At 49.0% G+C, this 27,856-nt stretch overlaps 2 protein-coding genes across 19 annotated transcripts in view; both read left to right on the forward strand.

Moving 5' to 3' along the window:
• Positions 1–2,304: 2,304 nt before the first annotated feature.
• Positions 2,305–4,894, forward strand: PARS2 (prolyl-tRNA synthetase 2, mitochondrial). 2 transcript variants are annotated; one of them, XM_037906326.2, is made up of 2 exons: positions 2,305–2,575; positions 3,209–4,894. In XM_037906326.2, the coding sequence occupies exons 1-2, from the start codon at positions 2,403–2,405 to the stop codon at positions 4,662–4,664; spliced, it is 1,629 nt and encodes a 542-aa protein (XP_037762254.2). In that variant the 5' UTR covers positions 2,305–2,402; the 3' UTR covers positions 4,665–4,894. The 2 variants fall into 2 exon arrangements, with proteins under 2 accessions (XP_037762254.2, XP_037762252.1); XM_037906324.2 differs by having other exon boundaries at positions 2,498–2,600.
• A 9,602-nt stretch (positions 4,895–14,496) lies between these two features.
• The window catches only part of MROH7 (maestro heat like repeat family member 7), a 29,313-nt gene continuing 15,953 nt past the window's right edge, over positions 14,497–27,856 (forward strand). For 6 of the 17 annotated variants that reach the window (XM_037906331.2, XM_043552753.1, XM_037906334.2 and 3 more), the window contains exons 1-12: positions 14,498–15,541; positions 17,236–17,618; positions 18,489–18,592; positions 19,767–19,850; positions 20,762–20,850; positions 21,642–21,768; positions 22,777–22,890; positions 23,888–23,992; positions 24,131–24,266; positions 25,381–25,493; positions 26,530–26,682; positions 27,183–27,337. In XM_037906331.2, coding sequence (XP_037762259.1) covers positions 17,330–17,618; positions 18,489–18,592; positions 19,767–19,850; positions 20,762–20,850; positions 21,642–21,768; positions 22,777–22,890; positions 23,888–23,992; positions 24,131–24,266; positions 25,381–25,493; positions 26,530–26,682; positions 27,183–27,337 — 1,469 coding nt within the window. In that variant the 5' untranslated portion in view covers positions 14,498–15,541; positions 17,236–17,329. The other 11 variants (XM_037906327.2, XM_037906330.2, XM_037906333.2 and 8 more) reach the window with 9 other exon arrangements.

Consider the following 27,856-nt stretch of genomic DNA (forward strand, 5'->3'; position numbering starts at 1 on the left):
CCTGCCCTGTACAGCCAACCAGAAGTGTTCAAAAATCACAAGTCAGGCCCCCAAAATCAGGAAGAGATTTTTAACATTTATAAATGTTGGGGTTTTTATTTATTGCGTTATGGTTTTTGAGCTTCTAACTTACACATGGGTCACATTTGCAAGCTTTTCCCCACAACCACAAGGACTAATGGGTTACTTTTTTAAAAAAAAATGAAAGCTGTGATTCTCACATAATCATAGAATCATAGAATATCAGGGTTGGAAGGGACCTCAGGAGGTCATCTAGTCCAACCCCCTGCTCAAAGCAGGACCAATCCCCAACTAAATCATCCCAGCCAGGGCTCTGTCAAGCCTGACCTTAAAAACCTCTAAGGAAGGAGATTCTACCACCTCCCTAGGTAACGCATTCCAGTGTTTCACCACCCTCCTAGTGAAAAAGTTTTTCCTAATATCCAACCTAAACCTCCCCCACTGAAACTTGAGACCATTACTCCTTGTCCTGTCCTCTTCTACCACTGAGAATAGTCTAGAACCATCCTCTTTGGAACCACCTCTCAGGTAGTTGAAAGCAGCTATCAAATCCCCCCTCATTCTTCTCTTCTGCAGACTAAACAATCCCAGTTCCCTCAGCCTCTCCTCATAAGTCATGTGTTCCAGTCCCCTAATCATTTTTGTTGCCCTCCGCTGGACTCTCTCCAATTTTTCCACATCCTTCTTGTAGTGTGGGGCCCAAAACTGGACACAGTACTCCAGATGAGGCCTCACCAATGTCGAATAGAGGGGAACGATCACGTCCCTCAATCTGCTGGCAATGCCCCTACTTATACATCCCAAAATGCCATTGGCCTTCTTGGCAACAAGGGCACACTGTTGACTCATTCTCATCCACTGTAACCCTTAGGTCCTTTTCTGCAGAACTGCTGCCTAGCCATTCGGTCCCTAGTCTGTAGCGGTGCATGGGGTTCTTCCGTCCTAAGTGCAGGACTCTGCACTTGTCCTTGTTGAACCTCATCAGATTTCTTTTGACCCAATCCTCTAATTTGTCTAGGTCCCTCTGTATCCTATCCCTACCCTCCAGCGTATCTACCTCTCCTCCCAGTTTAGTGTCATCTGCAAACTTGCTGAGGGTGCAATCCACACCATCCTCCAGATCATTTATGAAGATATTGAACAAAACCAGCCGAGGACCGACTCTTGGGGCACTCCACTTGATACCAGCTGCCAACTAGACATGGAGCCATTGATCACTACCCGTTGAGCCCAACAATCTAGCCAACTTTCTATCCACCTTATAGTCCATTCATCCAGCCCATACTTCTTTAACTTGCTGGCAAGAATACTGTGGGAGACAGTGTCAAAAGCTTTGCTAAAGTCAAGGAACAACACGTCCACCGCTTTCCCCTCATCCACAGAGCCAGTTATCTCATCATAGAAGGCAATTAGATTAGTCAGGCATGACATGCCCTTGGTGAATCCATGCTGACCCTGATCACTTTCCTCTCCTCTAAGTGCTTCAGAATTGATTCCTTGAGGACCTGCTCCATGATTTTTCCAGGGACTGAGGTGAGGCTGACTGGCCTGTAGTTCCCAGGATCCTCCTTCTTCCCTTTTTTAAAGATGGGCACTACATTAGCCTTTTTCCAGTCGTCCGGGACTTCCCTGGATCGCCATGAGTTTTCAAAGATCATGGCCAATGGCTCTGCAACCACATCTGACAACTCCTTTAGCACTCTCAGATGCAGCGCATCCGGCCCCATGGACTTGTGCTCGTCCAGCTTTTCTAAATAGTGCCGAACCACTTCTTTCTTCACAGAGGGCTGGTCACCTCCTCCCCATACTGTGCTGCCCAGTGCAGTAGTCTGGGAGTTGACCTTGTTAGTGAAGACAGAGGCAAAAAAAGCATTGAGTACATTAGCTTTTTCCACATCCTCTGTCACTAGGTTGCCTCCCTCATTCAGTAAGGGGCCCACACTTTCCTCGACTTTCTTCTTGTTGCTAACATACCTGAAGAAACCCTTCTTGTTCCTCTTAACATCTCTTGCTAGCTGCACCTCCAGGTGTGATTTGGCCCTCCTGATTTCACTCCTGCCTGCCCGAGCAATATTTTTATACTCTTCCCTGGTCATTTGTCCAATCTTCCACTTCTTGTAATCACATGACTCCGGGTGGTGGTGCTTTCGTGAAAACGCCAGATTTTGCAAAACATGTGCTGACATTGCCGCCGTGGGCAAGGCGGCCGCTAGCCCTGAGAGCGGTCCACCAGCTAGAGCGACTAAATTTCCATATTTAACGATTCCCTCCCCCTTTAAGGTGTTCCAGGCGGCCAGTGAAAGCACTGATCATAGAGTTCAGCCGCCCAGCGGAAGGAGAGTCTCCACTGGAAGGAAGTCCCTGCTCCAGCCACCCTCTCTATGGTATCAAGAAGACCGGCTTCTTCCGGCATATCCCCTGCACTGAGCTGTTTCGGGCTCTGGGGGCATCACGTGCCACGGAATTTTCTTTCTGATTGGCGAGCTGGACCTAGCCTCCGGGAAGCCCCTTTTGGCGCATGCGCACATCGCAAGACCCTCGGCGGGGGGACGGGGTGAGGCAGCTGCTCGCGGGCGGGGGTAGGTCCGGGCTGGGTTTGCGGGGAGGCTGCGGCGGGGTCCCGCCGGCAGCTCCGAGGCCGTTACCCCGGGAGCCGTCACTCTTCCCGGGCCTGCTGTGCAGCGCGCAGGCCCGGGCCCCTGCAGCCCCGCAGCCGCGGGGGTCGAGCCCGGGAGCTCGGCCGGCAGCCCCCGCTGCAGAGTCGCCGGGCCCCAGCGCCTGAGGGGAGCCCGGGCCCGCCTGCCGCGCCCTGCCCTGGTGAGACGCCCGCGGGCGCCTTTGGCGGCCAGGCGCGCAGGGAGCGCGCAGCGCCGAGCCCAGCGGCGTCCCCAGAGACCGCGGTGCCCCGCGTGGGGCGGTGCCCGGTCACAGCAGCCGATGCTCCATTTTATGGCAAACGGGGGGGGGGGGGGGGGGTCTCTGCAGCCTTGGCCACTTGGGTCAGGATGGAGCATGGCTTGCCAGGGTGAGGGCCACGCCTCCGCAGCACCATGAAGTTGGCTGCAGCCTGCCCCTCGCTTATGTCAGTGGAAGATGGCCCTCACTTGGGATGTTCCTGAGCTAAAATAATCTATGTTCCTATTGGTATGCTAATGCTTTGTGTGCCTGGCACTCTGTCCCACTGCAGGTTTGACAGAGGTTCCTCCATGGCTCTTGGGATGAAATGGCTGCTAAGAGGATGGAAGGAATTGCTTCCTGGTCTGACAGCCCGTGGCCTCCAGCGGCAGTATCGTTATAGGTGTCACCATGGTCCCCCTCACAGAGCAAAGCGTCTGGTGCTGTCCCAGCTCTTTCAGCCTCTGAATCTTCGAGAGGACAGTGTGGTTGGGCTGGAGAGCAAATCTGATGATCTGACATGCAAGAGCCAGAGGCTGATGATACAAGCTGGGTTAATCTACCCCTCTAGCCCTGGCTGCTACTACTACATGCCTTACACTGTTCGAGCAATGGAGAAGCTTGTCAAGGTGATAGACCAAGAAATGCAGGCTATCGGGGGGCAGAAGCTAAATATGCCCAGTTTAAGTTCTGCAGAGCTCTGGAGAACCAGTGGGCGGTGGGATTTAATGGGCAAAGAGCTCTTCCGACTTGCAGACAGGCACAGCAAAGAGTACTGTCTGGGGCCAACTCACGAAGAGACCATCGCAGACCTGATTGCCTCCCAAGGGAACTTGTCCTACAAGCAGCTGCCACTCCTGCTATATCAGATAACACGGAAGTTTCGAGATGAGCCCAAGCCCCGTTTTGGCTTGCTGCGCAGCAGGGAATTCTACATGAAGGATATGTACACGTTTGACACCTGTGAGGAAGCTGCTCGCCAGACCTACAGCCTGGTGTGTGAGGCCTACTGCAACGTGTTTAACAGCTTGGGGTTCCGCTTTGTCAAAGTGCAGGCAGATACGGGCAGCATTGGGGGAAGCATGTCCCACGAGTTCCAGGTCCCCGCAGGTATTGGAGAGGACAGGCTGGTGATCTGCTCCAACTGTAGTTTTTCAGCCAATGTGGAAACAATAAATCCTGACCAGACAGACTGCCCAGTTTGCAAAGGAAAACTGTCTGAGACCAAAGGGATCGAGGTTGGGCATACGTTTTATCTTGGCACCAAGTACTCTTCTGTTTTTAATGTCACCTTCCACACTGCCCAGAACAAACCTTTCCTAGCAGAAATGGGTTGCTATGGCTTGGGCATAACTCGGATTCTGGCTGCTTCTCTCGAGGTGCTTTCAACGGAAGACAGCATCCGTTGGCCAACCCTCATTGCACCTTACCAGGTCTGCCTCATTCCCCCTAAGAAAGGCAGCAGGGAAGAGATGGGTGCAGTGCTAATGGATAATTTATATGACAGTATTATTGAAGCCGTGCCTCAGATTAAAGGGGATGCTGTGCTGGATGACAGGACTCACTTGACCATTGGTAAAAGATTAAAAGATGCTAACAGACTTGGTTACCCATATGTTGTTATAGCTGGGAAGAAAGTTTTTGGTGATCCCCCTGAGTTTGAAGTTTGGAATCAAAACACTGGGGAGATCATGTTCCTTACTAAAGAAGGCATAATTGAATTGCTAAGTAAAGTGCAAGTTCCCTGACCTTCCAGTCTTTGGTCTGTGATCCTTGGTGTTTTATCCATATCTAAATGTATCTAGTTCCCTCTTTAAGAATTACAATTTCAGGTGAAAGATTACTCTTGTTTAAGTGGAAACTGCATGTGACTTCACGTGTTGCTAAGAACTGAGGCTTGTTTGTATTAATGGCACATATTTGGCTTGAAATCTAATCGGTTTCAAAACATGAGTTAAAAGTACTTTCAGATCCTTCACCTGTGTATGAGTCTCCCTGCTAACTTCTGTCGCTTCACAGTCATGTTTCCCTGTCCTTTTTGTTTTTTCTCTCCCCTATGGTTGTGTAAAGGACCCACACAAACAAAGGGGGAAACCAACCATGGCTTTGATCTTATCAAGACTTAAGTGTGCTTGCTTGTATTCACAGAAGTAGTGCCATGCTTGAGTGAAAATGCAGGCTCAGACCCTAGCAGTCTGTGCAAGGGCAACAGTGAAACTGACTAGACACAGTTTTGTCAAATGTATGAAGGGGAGAGGGTGAGATTCTTCTCTGATCGCTTTCAGGTGTTTCATTCTCACATCCTGTTTAACAGGTTAGAGTAATAGGTTTTAAAAAAAAAAAAACTTGAGACAGCCGTTTGTCCTTGTTTTAGTTGACTGTCTTCTCCCTTTAATTTGAGTCCAAATGCTAACTCTGAAGGTTAATAGGAATACAGATTTAATTAAGTTTCACAAATACCTAACCCAGAAAAATAGCGTTCATAGTCTCTCTTCTTCAAAGTGCTTTAGAAATGTTAATCTGAAATAATTAAAGTTAATATCAGTCACGTAGGCCCAGTCCTGCACTCAGATTCAGGTGGGAGGACTCTGGCACTAGCATATAGGCTCGTGCCTATGGGTAGGGCTCCCCGCCCTAGGGTTAGGGGTCCTGAGGTAGGCCAGTTAGGGTTGTGGTGGGTACAGTCCCTGCACTAGGGGTAGGGTTCCTATGAGTAGACCACTTGGAGTTACGTTGGGGTTCCTACTGGGTAGGGCTCCCTGCCTTGGGGTTAGGGTTCCTATCGGTAGGTCTTCCCAACCTAGGTTTAGCGGGCCTATGGGTAGGGCTCCCCGCCCTAGGGTTACGATTCATATGGGTAGGGCTCCCCGTCTAAGGATTCACGTTTCTATGAGTCAGCCACTGGGAGTTAGGGTTAGAGTTCCTGTGGGTAGGGATCCCCACCCTAGGGTTACGGTTCCTATGTGTAGTCCACTTGGAGTTAGGGTTAGGTGTTCTAGGGGTAGGGCTTCAGTCCCTATGGTTAGGGTTTGTATGGCTAGGCCTCTTGAAGTTAGGGTTAGGGTTCCTATAGGTAGGGCTCCCTGCCTGAGGGTTAGGATTCCTGTGTGTAAGGATCCCCAACCTAGGGTTAGGGTTCCTATTGGTAGGCCACTTGGAATCTGGGTTAGGGTTTCTATGGGTAGAGCTCCCTGCCCTAGGGTTAGGGTTCCTATGGGTTGGGATCCCTGCTCTAGGGTTTGGGTTTCTATGGGCAGGCCACTTGGAGTTAGGGTTCCTATGGGTAGGGCTCCCCATCCCAAGCTTAGAGTTCCAAAGCATGGGCCACTTGTCGTTAGGGATAGGTCATGGGCAGCGGCTGGAGCCTCCCTTCGGGGACGCTAACCCCCAGCGATACCTCTTTCTTGTGCGTCCCCCTTCTGTAGCCAGAGCCCTGAGGACTCCTGCCCTGCTCCCCACCCTTGGCCAGAGGAGCCCTGGGCTGGCCGGTGGCCCAAACATGCTTCCCCCCCCACCCGCTTTGGTCGGAGCTCAAGCCCCCTCCCTCCCCTGAGCCCCACCTGCCCGGAGGAGCCCTGGGCCAGCCACAGCCTGGAGCCCCCCCCCGCCCAGAGGTACCCTGAGTTCCCCCCTATACACACCTGCTCGGAGAAGCCCTGGGCCAGCGACAGCTGTGCCATGCCACCTCTCCCCAGACCCCAAGACGCCCTGGGGAAAAGATCTCTCTCGAAGAAGGTTTTGATATGCCCCATGCAGGTTCCATGGTGGCTGAGGAGCCAGTATTTACTACTTGGTTCCTCAGTAATCTCTCTGGAGTCCAGGGAGATTACGGATGAGCCCTGGAAGCTGAACAGCACATACTGCCTCCTCAGTTGCTGTGGAACCTGCATGGGGCATAATAAAGCAAAAACTTTGCCTGCCAAACCCCCAACTGGGGGTCCAGCGGCCCCGGCAGCTCCCCTGGCCTATTATACCTGCTGTCCATGGATAGGGTTCCTATGAATAGGCCACTTAGAGATTGGGTTAGGGTTCCTATGGGTGGAGCTCCTATGTATAGGCCACTTTGAATTAGGGTTAGGGTTCCCCACCCTCCCCAGTTCAGTAGGGTTCTACAAAAGTCCTACTGCAAGGATCCAACTTCAGGATCTTGACTTTAAATACAACCATATTCTTTCCCGAGCTTCCCTCAGCTGCCATCCAAAAAAATATTAAACCAGGCAATTTTAAACTGTGGTGATTTGAACTTATGAAACAACATGAAGGAATTCTGAAAAATTCCAGATAGCATCAGACCTAAATGCTTCAGGTAGCACTGTGACTTGGAATGTTTTGCTGGCCTAGGTAAACTGGAAAATGACAGTCCTGTTCAGTCCCTCGGTCAGACATTCACAAAACAGTCTAAATAAGTTGGTGTCGCAGTCAATCTGCCTGCTCTTGTGTGCAAGATCTGGCCATTGGGAAAAGAGATTTACATAAGAACGACCATACTGGGTTAGACCAAAGGTCCATCTAGCCCAGTATCCTGTCTTCTGACAATGGCCAATACCACATGCTTCAGAGGGAATGAACAGCATATGTAATCAAGTGATTCATCCCCTGTCGCCCATTCCCAGCTTTTGGCAAACCGAGGCTAGAGACACGATCCCTGCCCATCCTGGCTAATAGCCATCGATGGACCTATCCTCCATGGATTTCTCTAGTTCTTTTTTGAGCCCTGTTATAGTCTTGGCCTTCACAACATCCTCTGGCAAAGAGTTCCACAGGTTGACTGTGTGTTCTATGAAGAAATACTTCCTTTTGTTTGTTTTAAACCTGCTGCCTATTAATTTCATATGGTGACCCCTAGTTCTTGTGTTATGAGAAGGAGTAAATAACACTTCATTATTTATTTTCTCCACATCAGTCAGATTTTATAGACCTTTGTCATATCGCCCTTAGTCATCTCTTTTCCAAGCTGAAAAGTTCCAGTCTTATTAAAAGTCCCAGTCTCCTCATATGGAAGCTTCTCCATACCCCCTAATAATTTTTGTTGCCCTTTTCTGAACCTTTTCCAGTTTTAATATATCTTTTTTGCAATGGGGCAACCACATCTGTACACAGTATTCAAGATGTGCACGTACCATGGATTCATATAGAGGCAATATGATATTTTCTGTCTTATCGATCCCTTTCTTAATGATTCCCAACATTCTGTTCACTTTTTTGACTGCTGCTGCATATTGAGTGGATGTTTTCAGAGAACTATCCACAATGACTCCAAGATCACTTTCTTGAGTGGTAACAGCTAATTTAGACTCCATCATTTTATATGTCTAGTTGGGATTATGTTTCCAATGTGCATTACTTTGCATTTATCAACATTGAATTTCATCTGCCATTTTGTTGCCCAGTCACCCAATTTTGTGCGATCCCTTTGTAACTCTCCGCAGTCTGCCTGGGACTTAACTATCTTGAGTAGTTTCATATCATCTGCAAATTTTGCCACCTCACTGTTTACCCCTTTTTCCAGATCATTTATGAATATGTTGAATAGGATGGTCTGAGTACAGACCCCTTGGGGACATCGCTATTTCTGCTCTCCATTCTGAAAACTGATCATTTATTCCTGTCCTTAGTTTCCTGTCTTTTAACCAGTTATTGATCCAGAAGAGGATCTTCCATCTTACCCCATGTCAGCTTATTTTGCTTAAGAGCCTTTGGTGAGGGACCTTGTCAAAGGCTTTCTGAAAATCTAAGTACACCTTTGGGTCATGCCTCTGGTAAGGCACAGGTTCCATTAGCCATTCAGCTCACTAGTTACTAGCAGGCACCAGGAATGCAAAGGCTGCCTGGGGCTCTATGGACCTAGGTTCAAGACCTGTGGATCTTCACAGCTTGGTTATCAGTGCCACTTGCTGCAATTCTGGCTGGAAGGATTCTAGAGTAGAGAGAGAAGCCATGGATGTGTATCTCAAATGCAGGGCTAGCTCATGGCTGGTGCCTGAGCTCTAGGAATACAAAGCAAGAGCTGGGACTGGGCTGCTGGATAGCTGTTGTGGCTTACAAGTTGGCACATGAAAGATGTGCAAAGGCATCTCCCCCGTTAGAGGCACATCCTCAGCTCTGTTCTGGCCCATTTGTGCTGCTCAGATGTTACCCGGGGTTCCCCCGAACCCAAAGCTCTCGGTAACTTTAGTCTATGCAAGGTAGTATCAGGACAAACCAAGGGAGACGCAGCGTTTCCATCCGCTATCTGGCTAGCACGGATGAGTCAAAACCACGTGCTTTCACTTAAAGCCAGTACTTTATTAGTCTCTAGCATTCCCATTGGAATACCCTTAACTCAAAGTCACTGCTTTGTTTAGTCTCAAGCACACACAAACACAATAGGTTATAGAGCACCCCAAATTGATAATTACCCTTCAGGAGTTCGGAGCAGTATTCAGGTTTCCAGTGGCCAATCTTCTGCCTGTGGCTGGAGATCTTCTTGATGTGTCCATGAAGCAATCCGCTTGACCCAAACCCACAGTTCCCCTCTTATGCTCAAAAAGTTACAGAGACATGTCAATCAAGAAAAGCGTTACATAGCTGACCAAAGAAAATCAGTCACGAGGCAAGAAGCAGGGTTTACAAAAATATATCATCAAAAAAAAATTGTTAAGCAAGCAGTTAATCTAGCAGTCGTACTTTCCCATAACAGCAGCCCTGAAATATATCCAGACTCCCTGTTTTCCACAGGCACTTACCCCAGCATATCGGAGAGGGTGTAGAGTCAAGCTCACTTCATGTGATAGCAATTCCCCACTGTGCCTGGCCTGCCTTAATTATGCTAAGTGCAGAATAATTTATAGTTCATCCCAATAATTGGCAGTGGCCTAGACACCTGGCTGGTTGCTAAAATGCTCCTCTACCCAGGTAGTGCAAAGTTGTAGCAATGTTGAGTGAAATGGCCAGCTGAGGATTCACACAGCTGGTTGCGGGACGGGGAGAAGGGCTATAGGCCACTCCCACCACAGACCCCACATTAGGAGGCATGGCCAGAGTGCTACTGCAGCCAAGTGATTCCCTAGCAGACATAACAGCTCTTTGAGGATCATGGCATCTGGCTGTGACAGAGCCACTCTGAGGTCATGATGGCCCCCAGGGGAAGAAGGTCCTGCACCGAGCGTAGTTCAGCCATATTTAAAGGTAAGGGCCTTAGCCTCTAGACTGGACGCTTTTAAAGTCTTCGCGGAGTCTGAGAAGTCTGCTTAGCCTAGCTCACTGGGTTGGCGTGGGAGAAAGGGTGAGATCAATAAAATTCATGTGCTGCCTCTCACGTTCCGCAGACCGTCCTTCAACAGACCCCCTTTCCAGGGCTGGAGATTGCGCTGTGGTTCTACCCCGTTTAGCAGGGGTGCTGGAACAATTTTTATAGAGGGGGTGCCAAGAGCCTTTGAACCAAACTGCAAATCCTGTATGTAATGGAAATCACTGCAATCCAGGAGGTGCTGCAGCAACCCCTGCACTCTAGTTTCCAGCAGCTACGCCTTTCTGAGCAGAGCCTCTCTGAAATCTGCCTGCTACAACAGCTTGGCCAGACACGCAGCAGCTGGATTGACTAAGTGCCCATACAATGGATCTCTCAGCTGAGGACAGGGAGGTGAAATGCTTCTTAAACGACCGATGCCCACCCCGCACTCTGCTGACTTCCCTGCAAACGAGGGTGTTTTCAGTGGAGCTGGAAGATGTGGTCTTGCTCTCCTCAGGGTTTTTGTGCCTTTATGTTCCATTGCCATTAATGCCAACCCTTCTGCTGGGTTTAACAAAATATTTATAATCTTATCACTCTCTTGTTCACTGCGTTTGACTATCAGTAAAGAATGTGGTAATGTCCTCTCCAAAAATCCAATTTCGGTTGTCCGCAGGCGTGGCTGTGAGTTAGACATTTTAATCCCCACCTGGGGACGTAGGCTACTTAATCTCTTATTGAAGTCAATGCAAAGCAAAGCTAAGATGTGGGAGGAAGGGGTATGGGAGGGTGTGTATAAGACAGGGTTCCAGATCCAGGGCGAGACCGTCATCCCCCTGGCAGAGGGGCAGGCGTACCAGCACCTCGGCCCGCCGACGGGTTTCCGTGTCCGGCAGACACCCGAGGACACCATCCAGGAGATCTTGCAGACAAGGCAGACAAGATCGTCCGACAGCCGGTGAAGAAGTGGCTGTTCCTTCCCCAGAGAGCCAGCAACGAGCTGGTCTATATCGCCCACAGGCATGGCGGAGCCAATGTCCCCCGCATGGGTGACCTGTGTGACATCGCGGTGATCACCCACGCCTTCCACCTGCTGATGTGTCCCGATGCCATGGTAAGGAACATCGCAGCAAATGCCCTCCATGACGCAACAAAGAAGCGGATCGGCAGAGCCCCCTCCAACCGAGACACCTCCAGCTTCCTGAGCGGTTCCCTGGATGGCGAATTCGGACGGGACGGGCGCGACATCGCTTCACTGTGGTCCCACGCTCGCAAGGCCACGCGTTGCCTGGGGAAGCGCATTGGCTGCCACTGGGAGTGGTGCGAGGAGCGCCAGGAGCTGGGAGTCCTGGTGCCGCAGATCAGGTCCGACGACAACACCATTGTCACCCCGAGTGCCAGGGGCATGCTGGAGAGGACCCTGAAGGCAGCCATCCACTCACTGTACATTGAAACCCTGAAGCGTAAACCGGACCAGGGTAAAGCCTTCGAACTGACCAGCAAGTGGGACACCAGCAACCACTTCCTCGCTGGGGGCGGCTTCACCCGTTTCGCTGACTGGCGGTTCATCCACCGCGCCCAGCTCAACTGCGTCCCGCTCAACGGAGCCGTCCGCCACGGGAACCAAGACAAGTGTTGCAGGAAGTGCAGCTACTCCAACGAGACCCTGCCCCACGTCCTGTGCAGCTGCAAGCCCCACTCCAGAGCCTGGCAGCTGCGCCACAATGCCATCCAGAACCGCCTGGTGAAAGCCATCGCCCCGCGCCTGGGGGAGGTCGCCGTGAACTGCGCCATCCCCGGGCCCGACAGCCAGTTGTGACCTGACGTGGTAGTCACCGATGAGGCCCAGAAAAAGATCATCCTCGTCGTCATCACGGTCTCCTTTGAGAACAGGACCCCGGCCTTCTGCGAAGCCCGAGCTCGTAAGCTGGAAAAATACGCCCCCCTAGCCGACACCCTGAGAGCGAAGGGCTACGAGGTGCAGATGGATGCCGTGCTTGTCGGAGCCCTGGGCGCTTGGGACCCCTGCAACGAGTGTGTGTTGCGGACCTGTGAGATCGGTCGACGCTATGCATGGCTCATGCGGCGCCTCATGGTCTCGGACACCATCTGATGGTCCAGGGACATCTACATCAAACACATCACCGGCCACCGACAGTACCAGGAGGTGTGAGCCTGTAGGACATTGTGCATCAACTATGGGAAAGGGACTGAGAGACTTTTTCCATCAGACCATATGAACTGGAACCATAAACTCACTGAACATTAAATCCCACCAAATGAGGATAGATCCATCCTCATCATCGTATCCACTCATTATACTCCACACCTGAACATAGCCATTATATGGACAACATACCCCCATATCTCAATGTCTGTACTTTGACCCATTAAACTTTTGCCCCCAATCGGGGAGATTGCAGATTATGCATTCCTTACGCCACCCGTTCCTAAACCAAATTTCGCACCCCTTGATAATCTGTACCTTATTCCCTGATAACCAGAAACTTCTATGCTTAAACTCTGTGCCGTTTTCTTTTTACTTCAACATTATCTTAATAAAAATCCTCACTTGGTTGACTTAAACATCCGGCAGCAGATGCTGTTAAAGCCTCTAAGATGCTACAGTTGAGAGACCAAAGGTTAGGGGTCAAATTTTTCTTTATCGACACCCACTGAAGTCCCTAGGATTGTCCGAGTGTAGCTGAGAATAGCCCTTATTGACTCAGCTGGAGTGTGGTGTGCTCAGAACTACTGAAAATCAGGCCCTAAGCTAATTTGGCACAAGGTGGGGGAATTCCCTCCTTAAACAGAAGGTGCCTGTCTCTAAAAAGAAAAATCATACCTAGGGGATGAACTAAGAGCCTCACAAAAACGCATGGAACTTAGATGTGAGGTTGCAAGTTCCTTTGGATTTCAGACCCTCCTTGTGGGGAAGAAAGTTTGTTCTTTTCTTTCAGACAGATCTCCATTTGTCATGGTAGTTAGAGTCCTCTTGTGGTTCACCAGTGATTGCAAAAGGGCTCTTGAGGAGAGCAAAGCAAACTGCACTATCCTATTATGTGCCGTTGTCAGGATGTAGATTTCTGTACTGGGGGTCTGTTTTTCCATTGCCTTGTGTGACATCTGTGCAAGGTGGCTGTAAGACTCTTCCATCTGACCTGGTGGCATTTTACCCCACTCTGCCCAGGCATCAATGACTGCACAAGGTGCAAGGCACTGGAGGATCAGCCAGGGTTTCTTTCTTGCTCTCACCAAGTTCCCAGCCAATTTTGCTCGATGACTTCCCCAGATCTCCCTGCTTTCATCCTCCTGGAGCTCACCCTGCTCCCTATAGTGTCAATGTAAAACTGCTGATGTTCAGTGGGAGCAGGATCCCATCTTTCATGAGGAATGGCCTTCAGCTGGAGTCCGCCTGCATCCATTACTGTCTCCACCTTCAGTCAGGGCAGGTTTCTGGAGACTTTTGCCTATGTGGGGGGAGAGATTAACTCATTGTCTTCTCAGAAGAAGGCAGGCATTCACCACCCCTCACTGACTGTAAACAAAATAGAAATGTTCATGTCCTGGCAGTTTTTCACTGAATCGTTTCCCATCTGGTCTTCAGAGCCTTTTATCCCTAAGTCAGTTTTCATGGTTCTTTTCAAAGGTCTAATTTCCCCTTTCCCTGCCTTTCTTTCCTTCCCTACCAGCAGCTTGGTTCCCCGTAGCCTGCTGAGCTCCAAAGAGGATTTGGGCTATCCTTTCCATTTGACAAACCCGCTACATGGCCATATGTTTGCAGACCCCCTGGCCCCTTGCCCAGAGATTCCCCGTGCTGAGGGCGTCTCCGTGGGCTATGGCACTATAATGCCAGGAGGATATGGACTGCCATGGGCAGTTCTACTGCACTGCAATCATGGCCTTACACACCAAGGGCAGGATTTGCTCCAAAGTCAATATCAGGAAAATCCATTTGTGACCGGGGTGCAGGCCAACTGAATTCACTCAGTTAGGGTGAACTGCAAAGAATGGAGCAGACAATTCCCCAAAAGCTGGTGGATATTCCAAGACTTAGCTTTACCAAGCCAGCATAAAACAGCTTCTTTATTATCTCACTGGTTGCCCAGAAGCCAACAACACACTTCCCTTGAAGTAACCCAGCCTCAGGCCTCCATCCAGGTACCCAAGTCAAATATGATGAAGATTTCTGAAAATCTTATTTCATCATATAAAAGAAAAGGTTCCACAGGATTGGACACATTACCTCCCAGATTAATGAATATTCCGGATCTTACCCAAATACATGCTACAGCCAATTATTAACTAAACTAAAATTTATTTAAAAAGAAAGAGAGAGTATGGTTAAAAGATCAATATACAGACATGAGTTCAATTCTTGAGGTTCAGATAAATAGCAGAGATGGTGAGCTTTGTAGTTGCAAAGAGTTCTTTTTAGAATTTAGTTCATAGGTTATAGTCCAATGTCCCATATCATATCCAGGGTGGACCAGCTGAACTGGGATCTCTTCTTGTGACTCAAACTTCCCCTGATGAAGCTTAAGCAGATCTGAGATGAAAAGGATCAGGGCCCAAGGATCTTTTATACAATTTCAGGTCGTCTTTGACAAGTTTGAGTCCCTCTGGGAACAATAGGTAATCAGGGCATCTTTGAAGTGGGTCCATCACCAGTACTTAACTATACGAATTAATATAAGACAATTGCCTGTTCCTCCATCATTCACCAATGATCTGCTATACATTTCAAAGAGAGATGAATACAGAGAGATCCCATGTTTACAATTCATTTAAATGCTAGGATGTTCTTTTGATCTCTGAATTAATAGTTATACTGACAGACAGGAACTGTCTGTTTACATGGCTAGCACCAAAGATACACACAATTAATATTACCTCTAACTTCTAACAACATAGGTTTGCATTTCAAAGTTCTAGCCTATTTATCATGAATGGCCTTAATTACCATTCACATACCTTTCTAACATGACTTTAAAGGTGGGCTCTTGGTCATTCAGCCTGCAAGCTGCTTAACCCTTTCTGGCCATGAGTTATATTTTGTATAAGTTTTGCTGCAATTATATAGCAGTAGTAGCAACAATGGTTTGTATAATTATATTTTAATCAGACAACATCACACTATTAAATCCCACGTTTAGGGGAGAATTGCCTTGTTTCCATGACAAATTCTTCATCATACCTCTCTATTGTGACAGCTCCCCCTGTTGGTGTGTGCTACAGTGACCTCTCCTTGTCAGTCTTAGTCCATGCTTTCCTCTGTCATTGTTATCTCCTGAAAGAAGTTGAATCTACCTGACAGCTGTGAACATCCAGCACAGACAAGAAGTAATTAGATGTGGCGATTTCCCTCCTGCTCAGTTAGACCCGCAAACGTGGTCGGACAGACCAACATTAAAGGTGCTTTTGGCAGGATTCAAAGTGTTAACAGTTTGCTATACGCTAGGGGCCAGATCCTCAGCTGGTGTAAATCAGCATAGGTCCATCGGTGGAGTTACACCAATTTACACAAGCTAAGGTTCTGGCCCTAGAAGCTTCTCCCCAACAACCTCAGTCTAGGGTTGAAAACTCCAGTGATTAATTCTAATGCTATAGATGGCTAGATAAATACTGAATAAGAATATGTATGCTGTAAAAAGGAGTTCTCAAAGTAGTCCGGAGAAAGACCTGTAACGGATTCACCATCTCCACTGAACAAATGGTACTACATCCCACTCATTGAGGCTGACATTTTAATAATTCTTCTCAGCCGGAGGCACCGCTTTATAATGCAGAATAGGACAGACAAAAATCTGCTTTTCCATTAGAGAGCATGGGAAATTAGAGTCTGAGTAGTTGTAAAGTCCTTGATGTAGCTTACTCACTTCTGGTTAATTTAACACTTGCGTAAACTCTGTTACATTCATTTTTAAAAATGAAGATATTTACATCAACTGTGTAAGTCCCTTTCCAGCTGTCTAGTAAGAGAGCTATTCTACAGTCCTATTCTGCATTTTTCCAACTGTCAAATTAGCAGCCTCCTCTTTGATGGCTTCCTATTTTTAAATATTATTCACAAGCATTTTTACTGGTTTACATTTCTTTGTACTTAGATATAGTGATTAGAATAACTTGTATAGCACACTAGCATTTTCCTTAAAGCACCAGTAACTGGAAAAGCTGAACACGCTGGTTTTTAGTTTGCTTTGGCATCATTTTATTTACTTTTAAAAAATATATTTAGCCTGCTGGGTAAGAGAAGCATCTTTAGGTCACAGATGAGATAAAATAAATTGAAAGCATGATTGTAAAGAATTTTAACCATAAATTCTCACCAAACGAACTTTTTCTTTCGTGCTTGAGAAATAGAGATAGGGCCAAATTCTGCTCTCATCTGATGGACACAGGCTTCACTGGGGCTGCACACCTGCACAGGGACTCCCTGCTAACAGATCTAATTGCAGGATTGGGGCCAAATTCACTGATTTCTGTCGACACTGGGGTTACCCTGGATTTACACTGGTGTAAATGAGAACAGGGAGTATCATACAGTGTTTATTACCTAGCTATACAGTGCAACTTCTGTGTGCTTCTCATACCTAGCTAATCTATAGTATTTGTGGAAGATTTTATTTTTGTGTAACTCAAAGAACACAGACTGTATTGTTTTTAAAACAGCAGTACCCAGCTGATTGCACATGAGTGGGGCCATTATTGAGAAGTGAAATGTATGTTTGAAAGGGAAATGAGCTGTTATGCAGAACCGCAAGCCAGCTGGACTGGACAGCCCCCTGAAGACTTTATCCTACTCCCACTGGAATCGAAAGAGCCTTTGATTAATTTCATTGCGCATTTACACTTCAGTGAAGTCAAGGCTCTCATGTTTCAGAGTAGGCTGCACAGTAATCTGTGTAAGGTGGCTGAGGGCAGTGATTGTCCAAAGCAAGAAGCTGATTGGCTGTTAGATGCTGTCTTGGCTTCATCACCAGTGCCTGTTCAACACATGGTTATGACATCGATTGCACTTTGGCTTCATTTGCATATTCAAACCAGTGACATTTGGTAGGTAACCATAACAAACTGGGGTAAAATGACTGTCCCTGATTCTGTTACAGGAAGGCTGCATGTGTACATGGATGCTCCTCTTCAAGAAGGTGAAAGTGGCTCACTGGGGCACCTTAGCCTGATGCTTGAGAGGAAGAGTCAGGCATGGACCACAGGAGCCAACAGTATCTCTTGAGCAAGTCATGGGAGCGAGAGAACATGAATCCAGTCCATGGAGGTGAGGAGCCAGGCACCGCTCTGAGGGTCCACGAACACACCCCTATGACCCAGGACGGGGAGGAAGGTACCAAGAGTTTGGTCACTGGAGGTGAGGAGTCAGCTGATGTCCTGATGACCCAGCTGTGCCCTCTGAGGCTGGAGGAAGTGGTGGTGACCAAGAATGCTCTACCTGATGGCCTGTTGGAGCACTGCACAGCACAGACCACTTCTGAAGGTGAGGAGCCACGTGTGTCTGGGAGGGTGAGAGGCCTGTGCGTACAGTATCCACACAGTAAACATTAGGTGCTGCAGTGTCTCCAACCAGAAAGATCTCCAAAGAAATGGTATTGGGAGGCCTTGGGCCCAACTGCGTCCTAACTACCAAGGTGCTTGTATGGCCCCAACACCACAGTGCCTTTGAATATCACACAAACATTCACGGATCAGGCTCCAACTTTCAAAGGTGCCGCGGGCACTCAACACCCATTGGCTTTCAGTGGGAATTGGGTTCCTAACCCCCAAGGGAAAATCCCAACCTCAGTCCTCACAGCGCCCGTCTCAGGTGGGGAGGGTTATCTCCGCTTTACAGATGGGGAAGTGAAATACTGAGAGAAACTGGGCTGGATTCTCCAGTCTGCCAAGTTCTTTTTGCTGCATGCACCTCCTGTGCTGGAGATGCTTTTTCAGGCATTACCGGACTGTGGTAAAGAAGGAGTGGAGAGGTGGTGTGAGATCATGAGGCTCTACCCACCTCCTAAGGGCCTTTAAGTCAGCAGCATAAGCCACATTCCACTGCAGCTTTAACTTGTACCAGAACTAGGCATCTGAGACTTGGGGAGCTGCGACTGGCTCCCGGACAGCCACCTCTCTCCACTGCACCCAAGTTAAGTGACTTGCCCATGATCACACCAGAAGTCTGTGGCAAAGCTGAGAATTAAATCCTCATCTCTTGATTCCCATTTCTGTGTCTTACGTACAAGACTCGCCTCCTCTGAATGCCAGGGAGGGAGGGGCAGCAGGTATTTCTATATTCTTTTTCCCCCCCATGCACCCCTTTTAACCAGCTACAGCAGAATTTTACCCTCTCCCTTCTTATCAAATTCAGAAAATTCCAGTGAAGCTTGTGGTACAATAAGGCAGGATGTGGGAGAAAAGGAGGACAAAGTGCAGCCGGCACTGGAGATGATGGCACTGAATGATTGCAATATGGTAGGAACATGCTCCATGTCTCTAGTGCAGAGGTGGGCAAACTACAGCCCGCAGAACCCTCCTGCCCGGCCCCTGAGCTCCTGGCCTGGGAGGCTAGCCCCCGGCCCCTCCCCTGCTGTTCCCCCTCCCTCGCAGCCTCAGTTCACTGCGCCGCTGGTGCAATGCTCTAGGCGGCAGCGCAGCTGCAGAGCCGCGGCCTGACCCGGTGCTCTGTGCTGTGCAGTGGCATGGCTGGCTCCAGCCGGGCGGCATGGCTCTCTGTCCTGGCGCTCTGGGCAGCGCGGTAAGTGGGCAGGGAGCAGGGGGGTTGGATAGAGAGCAGGGGAGTTTGGGGTGGTGGTCAGGGGGCAGAGGTGTGCACAGGGGTCGGGGCGGTCAGTGGGCGGGGAACACGGGCATTGAATGGGGGCAGGGGTCCCCGGGGGGGCAGTCAGGAAGGAAAGGGGGGGTTGGATGGGGCGACGGGGGGGCATTCGGGGCAGGGGTTCTGGGGGCAGTCAGGGGACAGGTAGAAGGGGTGGTTGGATGGGGCAGAGGTCCCTCGTGGGCAGTCAGGAATGAGAGGAGGAGTTGGATGGGGCGGTGGAGGACAGTCAGGGGACAGGGAGCAGGGGGGCTGGATGGGGCAGGAGTCTCAGGGGGGCCATCAGAGAACGAGGGGTTGGATGGGGGCAAGAAGCCGGGGGGGTCAGATAGGCGGCAGGGGCCGGGCCACGCCTGGCTGTTTGGGGAAGCACAGCCTCCCCTAACCAGCCCTCCATACAATTTCAGAAACCCAATGTGGCCCTCAGGCCACAAAGTTTGCCCGCCCCTGCTGTAATGTCTTTCTCCCCTCACACTTCTGTGCACTTTAATCTAACCATCCCATGACATTTATCATGCACTCAATCCAGCTAGGCATTTATGCAGTGCTTCTAGTGCCTAAGGTTCTGACCTCATTCCATCCACTCAGCGCACACATTCAGGGGCCAAGTAACTTGATTTCTGATTTTACTTCTGTGGGGGGGGGAGCAGGGGTGCGCTTGTGTATTTAATAATTGCTTCACAACACAGAATGTGTGAATCTTCAGGAGGTGTTTTGATGGGAGCAGTGTCTAATGACTGATGTTTGTCTCCTTTCCACACTTATATCACATGTTCTTTCCTTGCTTGGGTGGGTCCATGATCCATGAAGGAACTTGGCAGGGATGTCAGCGGGCACGAACAGAAAACGAACTCCCTTCACAGCCAGAAACTCATGGTTGTCAAGCAGATTGTGGTGAGTAAGATCTGCCCATGTGACAGAGTGGGATGGATGAGCCATATCTAGAATTTCAAGGAATGCTGCTCTTAACCTGCCTTACGACAGCACAGATGACACAGGCGTGGGCTCAGACAGAGCTCAGACACTCCAGAAGCAATGAGCTGTGTTATCCATGGTATCCTAATAAAGGTACTCATTGAATAACCAGAAAGGTTAGTGTAGAGGGAGGGGGTAACTATAGAGGGCCACACATGGGTGGTGAGTTTTCCTGACATGGGGACACAGTTCCAATGCATGTCTTTGTGTATTTAATTTGGAAGGACTCTACTGCAAGTGCCATACAAAAGCAAGAACACTTAGCATTACATCGTCACAAAGGAGATCCCACCAGCCCATCTGTGTTGCCCAGGCAGCAGCAGACCAGCCTGGCACCAGGTCAAACTTTCGGGCAAGCCACCTCCCAGTTCAAGGGATCTCTTCCCCTGGGGCGAGGGAGTTAATGCAGAATCCAAGAGGCAGCCCAGAAAATAGTCGAAAATAAACCAACTGGAATAAATGAGCCTTGCAGAGTACTTTAGAGGTAGCCAGTGAGTGGCTCTGGCCTACATCTCCTGAGGTAAATTCCTCAGCAGAGGACTCTCCACTGAGAAAGCTCCATCCCTGGCTCAGCTAGAGAATGGACTTGCCCCAGCTCACTCTGACTGTCAAGCGGGGACACAAGGCATGAGGGTCAGAGAGGGCTGCTCATTATGGTTTTATTCACTTGGGGGCCTGGCTGGGACTTTGGTCTGGCCTTGGGGGTCAGCTACCCCCCTGTGCTCTCTGGAGATTGGGGTCACCCCCTTGTTAGGGCAGAGGGACAAACACTGGGGTTGGCAGAGCTGCCGGGAGCTCATCACTACGTTTGTCTCTTCTGAGATTCACAGAAGCATATTAAATCGCTGCCGCAGGATTCGCTGGACTTGCGCTCCAGTGCCGTGCGCCGTCAGGGGATGCTGCTCATCACAGACTGCAGGTACTTGGATGTCTCACCCTGACTCTGTGGAGCCAGGAGTCCCAACCTCCCAGGAGGGACGTCCAGCTCCCATTGCCGAGCATTCAGAGGGACGGAACGGGGAGCACTCACCTTGCTCGCCGTCTGGCTGGGTGGGTTGTTCAGATTGACATGGAGGATCTTGAATCCAAGCACTGTGAATGGCATCTGAATGGAGTCTCCCCTCCCACTCTGTTCAGATGTTTGCAGAGGTTCCCCTGTGAGTATGGGCTAATCCTCTCCTCAGCAAAGATACAGGATGCCAGAATAGCCACACCCCTGCTGCTTTCCCCAATGCCAGTCCTATACTCTGCCCGCAGACGAGGAAATGTGGTCTCCCGGTTATGGCCCTGGACTGGCACTCTGGAGTCTGGATCACTTCCTGGCTCTGCCACAGACTCCTGAGTGGGCAAGTCGGTGCTTCAATTTCCTGTCTGTAAACGGGGGTAGTAATGATACTTCCTCTGCCTGTCTTGGGTAATTAGATTGTAAGCTCTTTTGGGCAGGGCCTGTCTCTAACTATGTATGGGGGCCAATGGGGCCCAAATCTCAGTTATGGCCTCTAGGCACGACTGTAACACAAATAACAATAATATTAATTAGCCCGGTCCCTGCTGTTCTCATCCATGCTGCTCCTTTATGCCGAAAGCATTAGCACAAACCTCTGTCGGCCACGTTTTCCCTTCCTTTCTCACGGTCCCACAGTGACAGAAATGAAATCCTGGTGCCCCTTCCACAGCAGGAATGCCAATGGGTGCTTATTTTTCTACTAGCAAAGTGAAGCCGCCTCTGGAAGGTAAAGAGAAGTTGGATGTGGTCATTGTCTGCGTTGCCAGCATCTTTGCCCTGCCCTCAATCGAGGCCTTGCAAAGGCAGGAAGGCCACAAAGTAAATGTGAAGGTAATTCATTGTCCTCCTCTGAGCACATTGCCTCTGTGTCCTTTGGTTGATTTACACCCACTCCCTTGGCTTGCCTAGAATCTGAATCCTTCCTGCACCATCAAATGTTGCTTAGGCACAAACAAGGCTCGGCCATCCCTGTGTATCCTGGGCCATTCTCTGCATGTCCTCCATGTGTTACGTCTCATCAGGGTCCCTCTCAAGGTCCTGTTTGATGTAGGGGTTCTTTAAGGCAGCCCCTTTCCTATGTTCCTCCAGCTGCCCAATGGCACACCTGCCATGGCAGACACACTGGCTTCATTCTTAACACATGGCCCAGATAGTTCCATCTTTTTTTCTGCAGAACTTTGGGAAGTTGTGTTTCTGTAGCTTAACTCCTTTCTAGGAGGATAGGTGGTTGGCCTATCACTTGACTCCCAACCTGGAGGACCCATGGACTGCTTTTCATCTGGTCCCCAGCCTTTGACTTGTCCAGCTTGGGTGTCCCTCCCGGGAGCTGCAGCTCTAATCACCATAGCTCACAGGGTCTTTGGTGCGCACAAGCCTTCCTAGCACATCAAAGTTCTTTCTCCAGGGAAGTTTGGTTTGCCTAGAGCTGATTAGAAAAGCTTTCCCCCTGGTGCCTGGTGAGTAAGAGGCATGTGCATGGTGTGAGGTAGAAAAAAGACTGGAGATAACAGAGCAAGGAGGAGCTCTCTCCACCCTGCTGAGACGATTACACCCTGAAGCTGAGTCCTTGCTGGGCTTTGGGTCACGAACAGTGTCCAGAGCCCAGTGATTGTGTTGCAACTTCCCTGTCCTACGCCATGCTGCTGATGGAGCCCTCTGCTGAGAATGACCAAGAATCTGGTTTCATATCAGGCCTCCTGGCAGTAACAGCCAATGGAGGGGTCTGAAGCAGAGATTGTAAAGCATGTGTGCGGTGTCACAAGACCCCCACAGACAGGCTCCTAGACGTCACAGGCTTTGTCTGATGCCAAGTGCTGCGGCTCTTCTTTGTCTTTTCAGGATTTGTACAACCAGACTGTGGATGCCCTGGAAGTGATGCTGAGAGCTCTCCTGTCAGAGAAGCCAACCCCAGCTGAACTGCAGAACTTCTTGGATGTAAGCAGCATTGAGCTGGTACGGGCAGAGGGTGGGGGAAGTGTCATCTTGTGGCGGTGTGAGGAGGGGAGGGTACGAGGGAGAGACGGGAGGGTTTGTGTTTCTGTTGTTGTCTCTCGAATGGGACCCTACATCTTGCTCCATAGAGCGGAGATCACGTGTAGTGTTAGCTGCTTCAGGGCAGTAGAAAAAAGTCATTTCAATTGAAAACAAGGGAAAGGAAATCTGATATAGCTTTTCAGGAGGCTCGTCCTGTTCTTCACAGCCAAGGACTCCCTTTGTCCTTCCTTCCAGTCACTGACAGCTATGGCAAGGCTCTCCCTTTCCCCTGTCCCTCTCTCAGAGGAATGGGAATGGAAGGTGGGTCTCTAGCATCAGATTGTGGAGCATTAACTCTGGGGTCTCCTGTCTAGCTGGGCGAGTTTGAAACCAGAAGTGAAATAGCAAAGACTCTCACCCTCCTTCCTACAGAGGCTATCAGACCTGGAAAAGTAGGAATGGCTCTCAGGTGCAGAGGAACCCACTCCTCCCTTCCTCTCCAGAGGGATTGAGTGATCCATGGATGGGGGAGCGGTATTCAGAGGAGACTCACTCTCTTGCTTCCTACCTAGAAAGTCCCTGAGGCCCAGGGATGGGGAGGATTGTGAGATCTACCTGAGTCTTATCTGAGTCTCTGGACATGACAAAGGGCTCAGAAGGAGAATGGGACCAGCCCTTTGGAGGGATGGAATATTGCAGCAGTCCCTCAACACAGTAGGCTGATTACAGGACACTGCAATCCTGATGAACACAGGGGTGAACCGTATGGTGCTAAAGCCAGATTTACCTCTTTATAGGGGTATGTGTCAGGGGGATTGTCTGTGACACAAATCCTGCAAGGGAGCAGGACTCAGACAGCCTATCTGGTTAATACTGTGGTGATCAGGTCAGAGAGAGATCAGCTTTCAGGGTTCACTGCAACACATGCCCGTGTTCTGCAGTTTCTAACACAGGCCTCTCTTGCTTATTCCTGCAGCACTTGGGCCACTGGATGACATCAGAGAAAGCTCATGAGCGAGCGAGGGCTGTGAAAACCAGTGTCTGCCTGTTACAAGCGGCAGTCGAGCATCCTAAGTTCTGTGTGAGTGATCTCTGACCCCTGGTAGCCTGATGCCATGCTCTTTTCCCCTTGTGTGGCACATTTATGGCTACTGATGACAGGTTCTCTTTGTCCACCAAACCAACATACTGTTTCCTTCCCCCTTTGATTTTCACTCAGATATCACACGAGTTCCCCAGGCTGGGGATCCTGATTGGACGGCTGGCCCTGCGTGTTGGTGACCCGGAGAAGGAGATTGGCCGCCAGGCTATGGAAGGCTTGTATTTCCTCTACTCCCTCATGTGGTGCCAAAAGGGTAAGAGGGGGCTTTCCAAACGCAGAGGACCCAAAGCTCCTGCCTGTGTACAGCTGGACACGAACCCTAACACGATGATGAGTCCCTTTAGGAACAGGTGTCTTCTTGGAGAACTAGGCTAGAACACAGCTTGTAAGCAGACGACCATCTTCCCTTCTCTATGCTATAAACGGATTAGTTTAGAAACCCCAATAGGTCTTTAGGTGAGAGCCCGCTAGGGACTTTGCTGCTGCAGTTGAGTTTCTGTGGAAGGTGCTCAGATGCTGTGTTGGTGGGTGGCACTATAATACTCATGGAGGGATGGATGGAGAGCAGGGCCACTGTTAATGAAGGTTACATTTAAAAGGGGTATATTTTGTAAAGGGGGGTAAGGGCAGAGTATGCCACAGGAACTAAGCTATCTGTAGGTCACTGCGAGTGTGTAATGTTTTGAGGGAAAGAACCAGTGAAGAATATTCTCTAGGGAATAGGATAAGGCTGTTAGATATTTTCCATGGTAGGGTGTTTGTTACACAACAGACCTGCTGCTCCTTCAAGCACTGTGACTTCAAGCCTGAAGTGCAGCTATGGTTCAGGAACATGAATGAGAATGGGAGGAAGCCAGTCATTTAAGGGCAAAATGGGAAGCCTTTCAAACATAGAATCATAGAAATGAAGGGCTGGAAGGGACCTTGAGAATCATGAAGTCCAGCTCTCTGCACTGAAGCAAGACTGAGTACACCTAGACCATCCCTGACAGGTGTTTGTCCAACCTGTTCTTAAAAACCTCCAAGGATGGGGATTCCACAGCCTCCCTTGGAAGCTTATTCCAGAGTTTAGCTGTGTTTAGAGTTAGAAAGTTTTTCTTAATATTACCCTAAATCTCCCTTGCAGCAGATTAAGCCCATTACTTGTCATACCTGCAGTGGGCATGGAGAACAATTCATCACCACCCTCTTTATAACAGCCCTTAACATATCTGTTATCAGGTCCCCTCCTCAGTCTTCTTATCTCAAACATGCCCAGTTTTTTTTTTTAACCTTTCCTCATATAAAAGGTTTAGAAAACCTGACCTCTTTTTTTGTTGCTCTCCTCTGGACTCTCCACCTTTCCCAAACGTATTGTCTTCTCCTAGAACCTGAGAGGAAGATGGGGTCTGTGACAGCAGTGCTACATCAAATGCCCAAAGAGATCTTGGGTATCTACGAGCCCACCAGGACTTGTCAGAACATCTCTGAAATTGTTAAGGTGAATCCTCAACACAGCCAGAAATACTTTTCATTACACCCTGCATGTGTGTTCCCAGTGTTGTACCTCTCTATATACAGTGCAGAGCGGTGCAGGCTGAAAATAGGAATTTCTGTCCTGTGGAAAATTCTGATATTTCAACATTTTTCATCCCAATTTGGAATGAAAAATTTAAATATCAACATTTTTCACAGAATGGAAAGTTCCAAAATATTTCAATTTGGAAATATCAAAATACTTTATTTTGGCTCAATTTGACATTTAATTGCATCAAGCTGCCACGGTGCTTCATGGGAGTTGTAGTTCAGGTGCCTCTTGCCCCCATTCCCTTTCATGGTCCAGGATCCCCAGGTGGATTACATTTCCTGTAATGCACTGTGGCAGTTCAGCCAGAGGGGGATCCGGGGTGCATCATGGGAGTTGTAACCCAGCCCATAGAGGAAAATGGGGGCACCTGAACTCTCATGAGATAGTGCGGCAGCACAGGTGGATACAGATTAATGTCAAACTGAAATATTTCAATTTTTTTTCTTGTGAGGAAAAATTGAACAGAAAATTCCTGACCAGCTGTTGCTCAGAGCCTGTCAGCCATAATACTTTCCTTTCATCTATATTTCACAGAATAACTACCTGTCCTTTATCTAAGGCTCAGTGAGCACAAAAGAAGATACCTATGAAGCTTGGTTGGCCTCACTGACTGAATAGTTTGAACTAGTGACTAAACAATATCTACGGGAGTATTTGGTTTGAAGCAGTGACTAAATAATACTCCCAAGGGTATTTGTTTACAGGATCCCATACACGCAGCTCAGGAAAAAGTTGAAGGTTGAATGCATCACACACCAGAGCAGTTGAGCTCTTGTGAAGCATTGGTAAGGTTGAATGGCCTTGAAATTGTTGGAGGCAGCTCATTCTTAAATAAGTTGAAAAAAGCCAAACTTGTCCTTGTCTGGATTCTGCTTATCAATTGTGCCAGCGGCAGAGTTGGTGTCCAGCTAGGTCACCTACATCAGGTGCTTTGGTTGTGTTCTTCCAGGGATTTGGACAATTTCTCAGCCCAGACCAGATGGCAGACCTTCTCCTGACAGCTGTAGAAAGCCTGAAGAAGGCCAATGAGAGCACCATTGAAGCATCAAAGACTATTCTGAATGTAATCCTGGAGAAGTACAAGCATAAGATACAGATGAAGGTATTAGGCTCTTGGGAGTTGGGGAGCATTTAGAATCTCCTGTCCTGGGGTACTGTCAGCGGGACTCTTTCTTCATTGTGATGCTGATATTTTAAGTGTTGCAAGTGGACTGTCTAAAGCTGGGAAATGAGCCTTTGTTCCATTGTCTCAGGACTTGAAGACTGCATCTGGAAGCACAGGGGGTTCTCTTCAAGCTGTTGCAGTTCCCCCTTGTTCTGGTTAAAGAAGTCCTACTGATTTGCTCTTCAACTTTGTTTGTAGCTATCAATCTCTCCTACAAAAGACTAGAAAATCTATCACTGGGAACACTCCTGCCTTGGCAAGGAGAAGGACCAGGCAAAGTTAGAGGTCTTCTATAATGATGCTTGATGTGCTCTCCAGAAAGGTGGAATTGCTTTCATTAATAGTGTCTGCCCTATTATGCTCTGATTCTTATCCCAGAAGGAACCCCTTACATATGTGCACGCACACACACTCTGAGCTGTATTGTTTTCTTCTAGGTGCCAAAGATTGTGGACAGGATCCACTCCCAGCTCAGAGCCATCCATCATTCCCATGCCAGACAGGTAGTGATGATGGCCTTATGCCTCCTGGCTCGTGCTTTCATGGAAGAAGTGTCCAAAGCCCTTCTAAAATGTCCGCTTCCGCTGGACAGGTATGAAACTTCCTAATGACCAGGATACTGACAGCTCACTCTTTGGATTCCTTATTCCTTCCCCTCCTCCTGAGAGGTCTCAGACTGGCAGTAGCTTCCTTGCTGTGCAGAAAATGTCTTTCTTGCAGGGTTAGATTACACCACTAACCACTGAGAAATGATACCCCCTCTGGCTTCCATCCCATAATGGCACAAATCACAGATTTGCCCAGATGCCTTATGTGACATGCTAACTATGCTATTCGGTGTGTGTCACTCGCTTGCTTGCAATGAGTGGAAGGGGGGAAATCCCACAGAGGAGAGCACCTGAGGCTAAATTCTCAGTCTGCAGAACTGGCGCATGACCACACATACAGCTGCCTGTGCTTGAAAAACAAAAATCTGCATGTGCACATGGGTTCTTGTGTGCACTGGTACCATTGCCTCCAGATGCTGAACATGCTCTCCCTAGGTGCCTCTCTGGGTGCCTCTAACCACAACTTAAAATTCTCAGTAGTTGGGGGGGGAAAAATCAGAGTA

This window comes from Chelonia mydas, chromosome 8 (genome assembly GCF_015237465.2).
Source record: "Chelonia mydas isolate rCheMyd1 chromosome 8, rCheMyd1.pri.v2, whole genome shotgun sequence".
Taxonomy (NCBI): Eukaryota; Metazoa; Chordata; order Testudines; family Cheloniidae; genus Chelonia; species Chelonia mydas.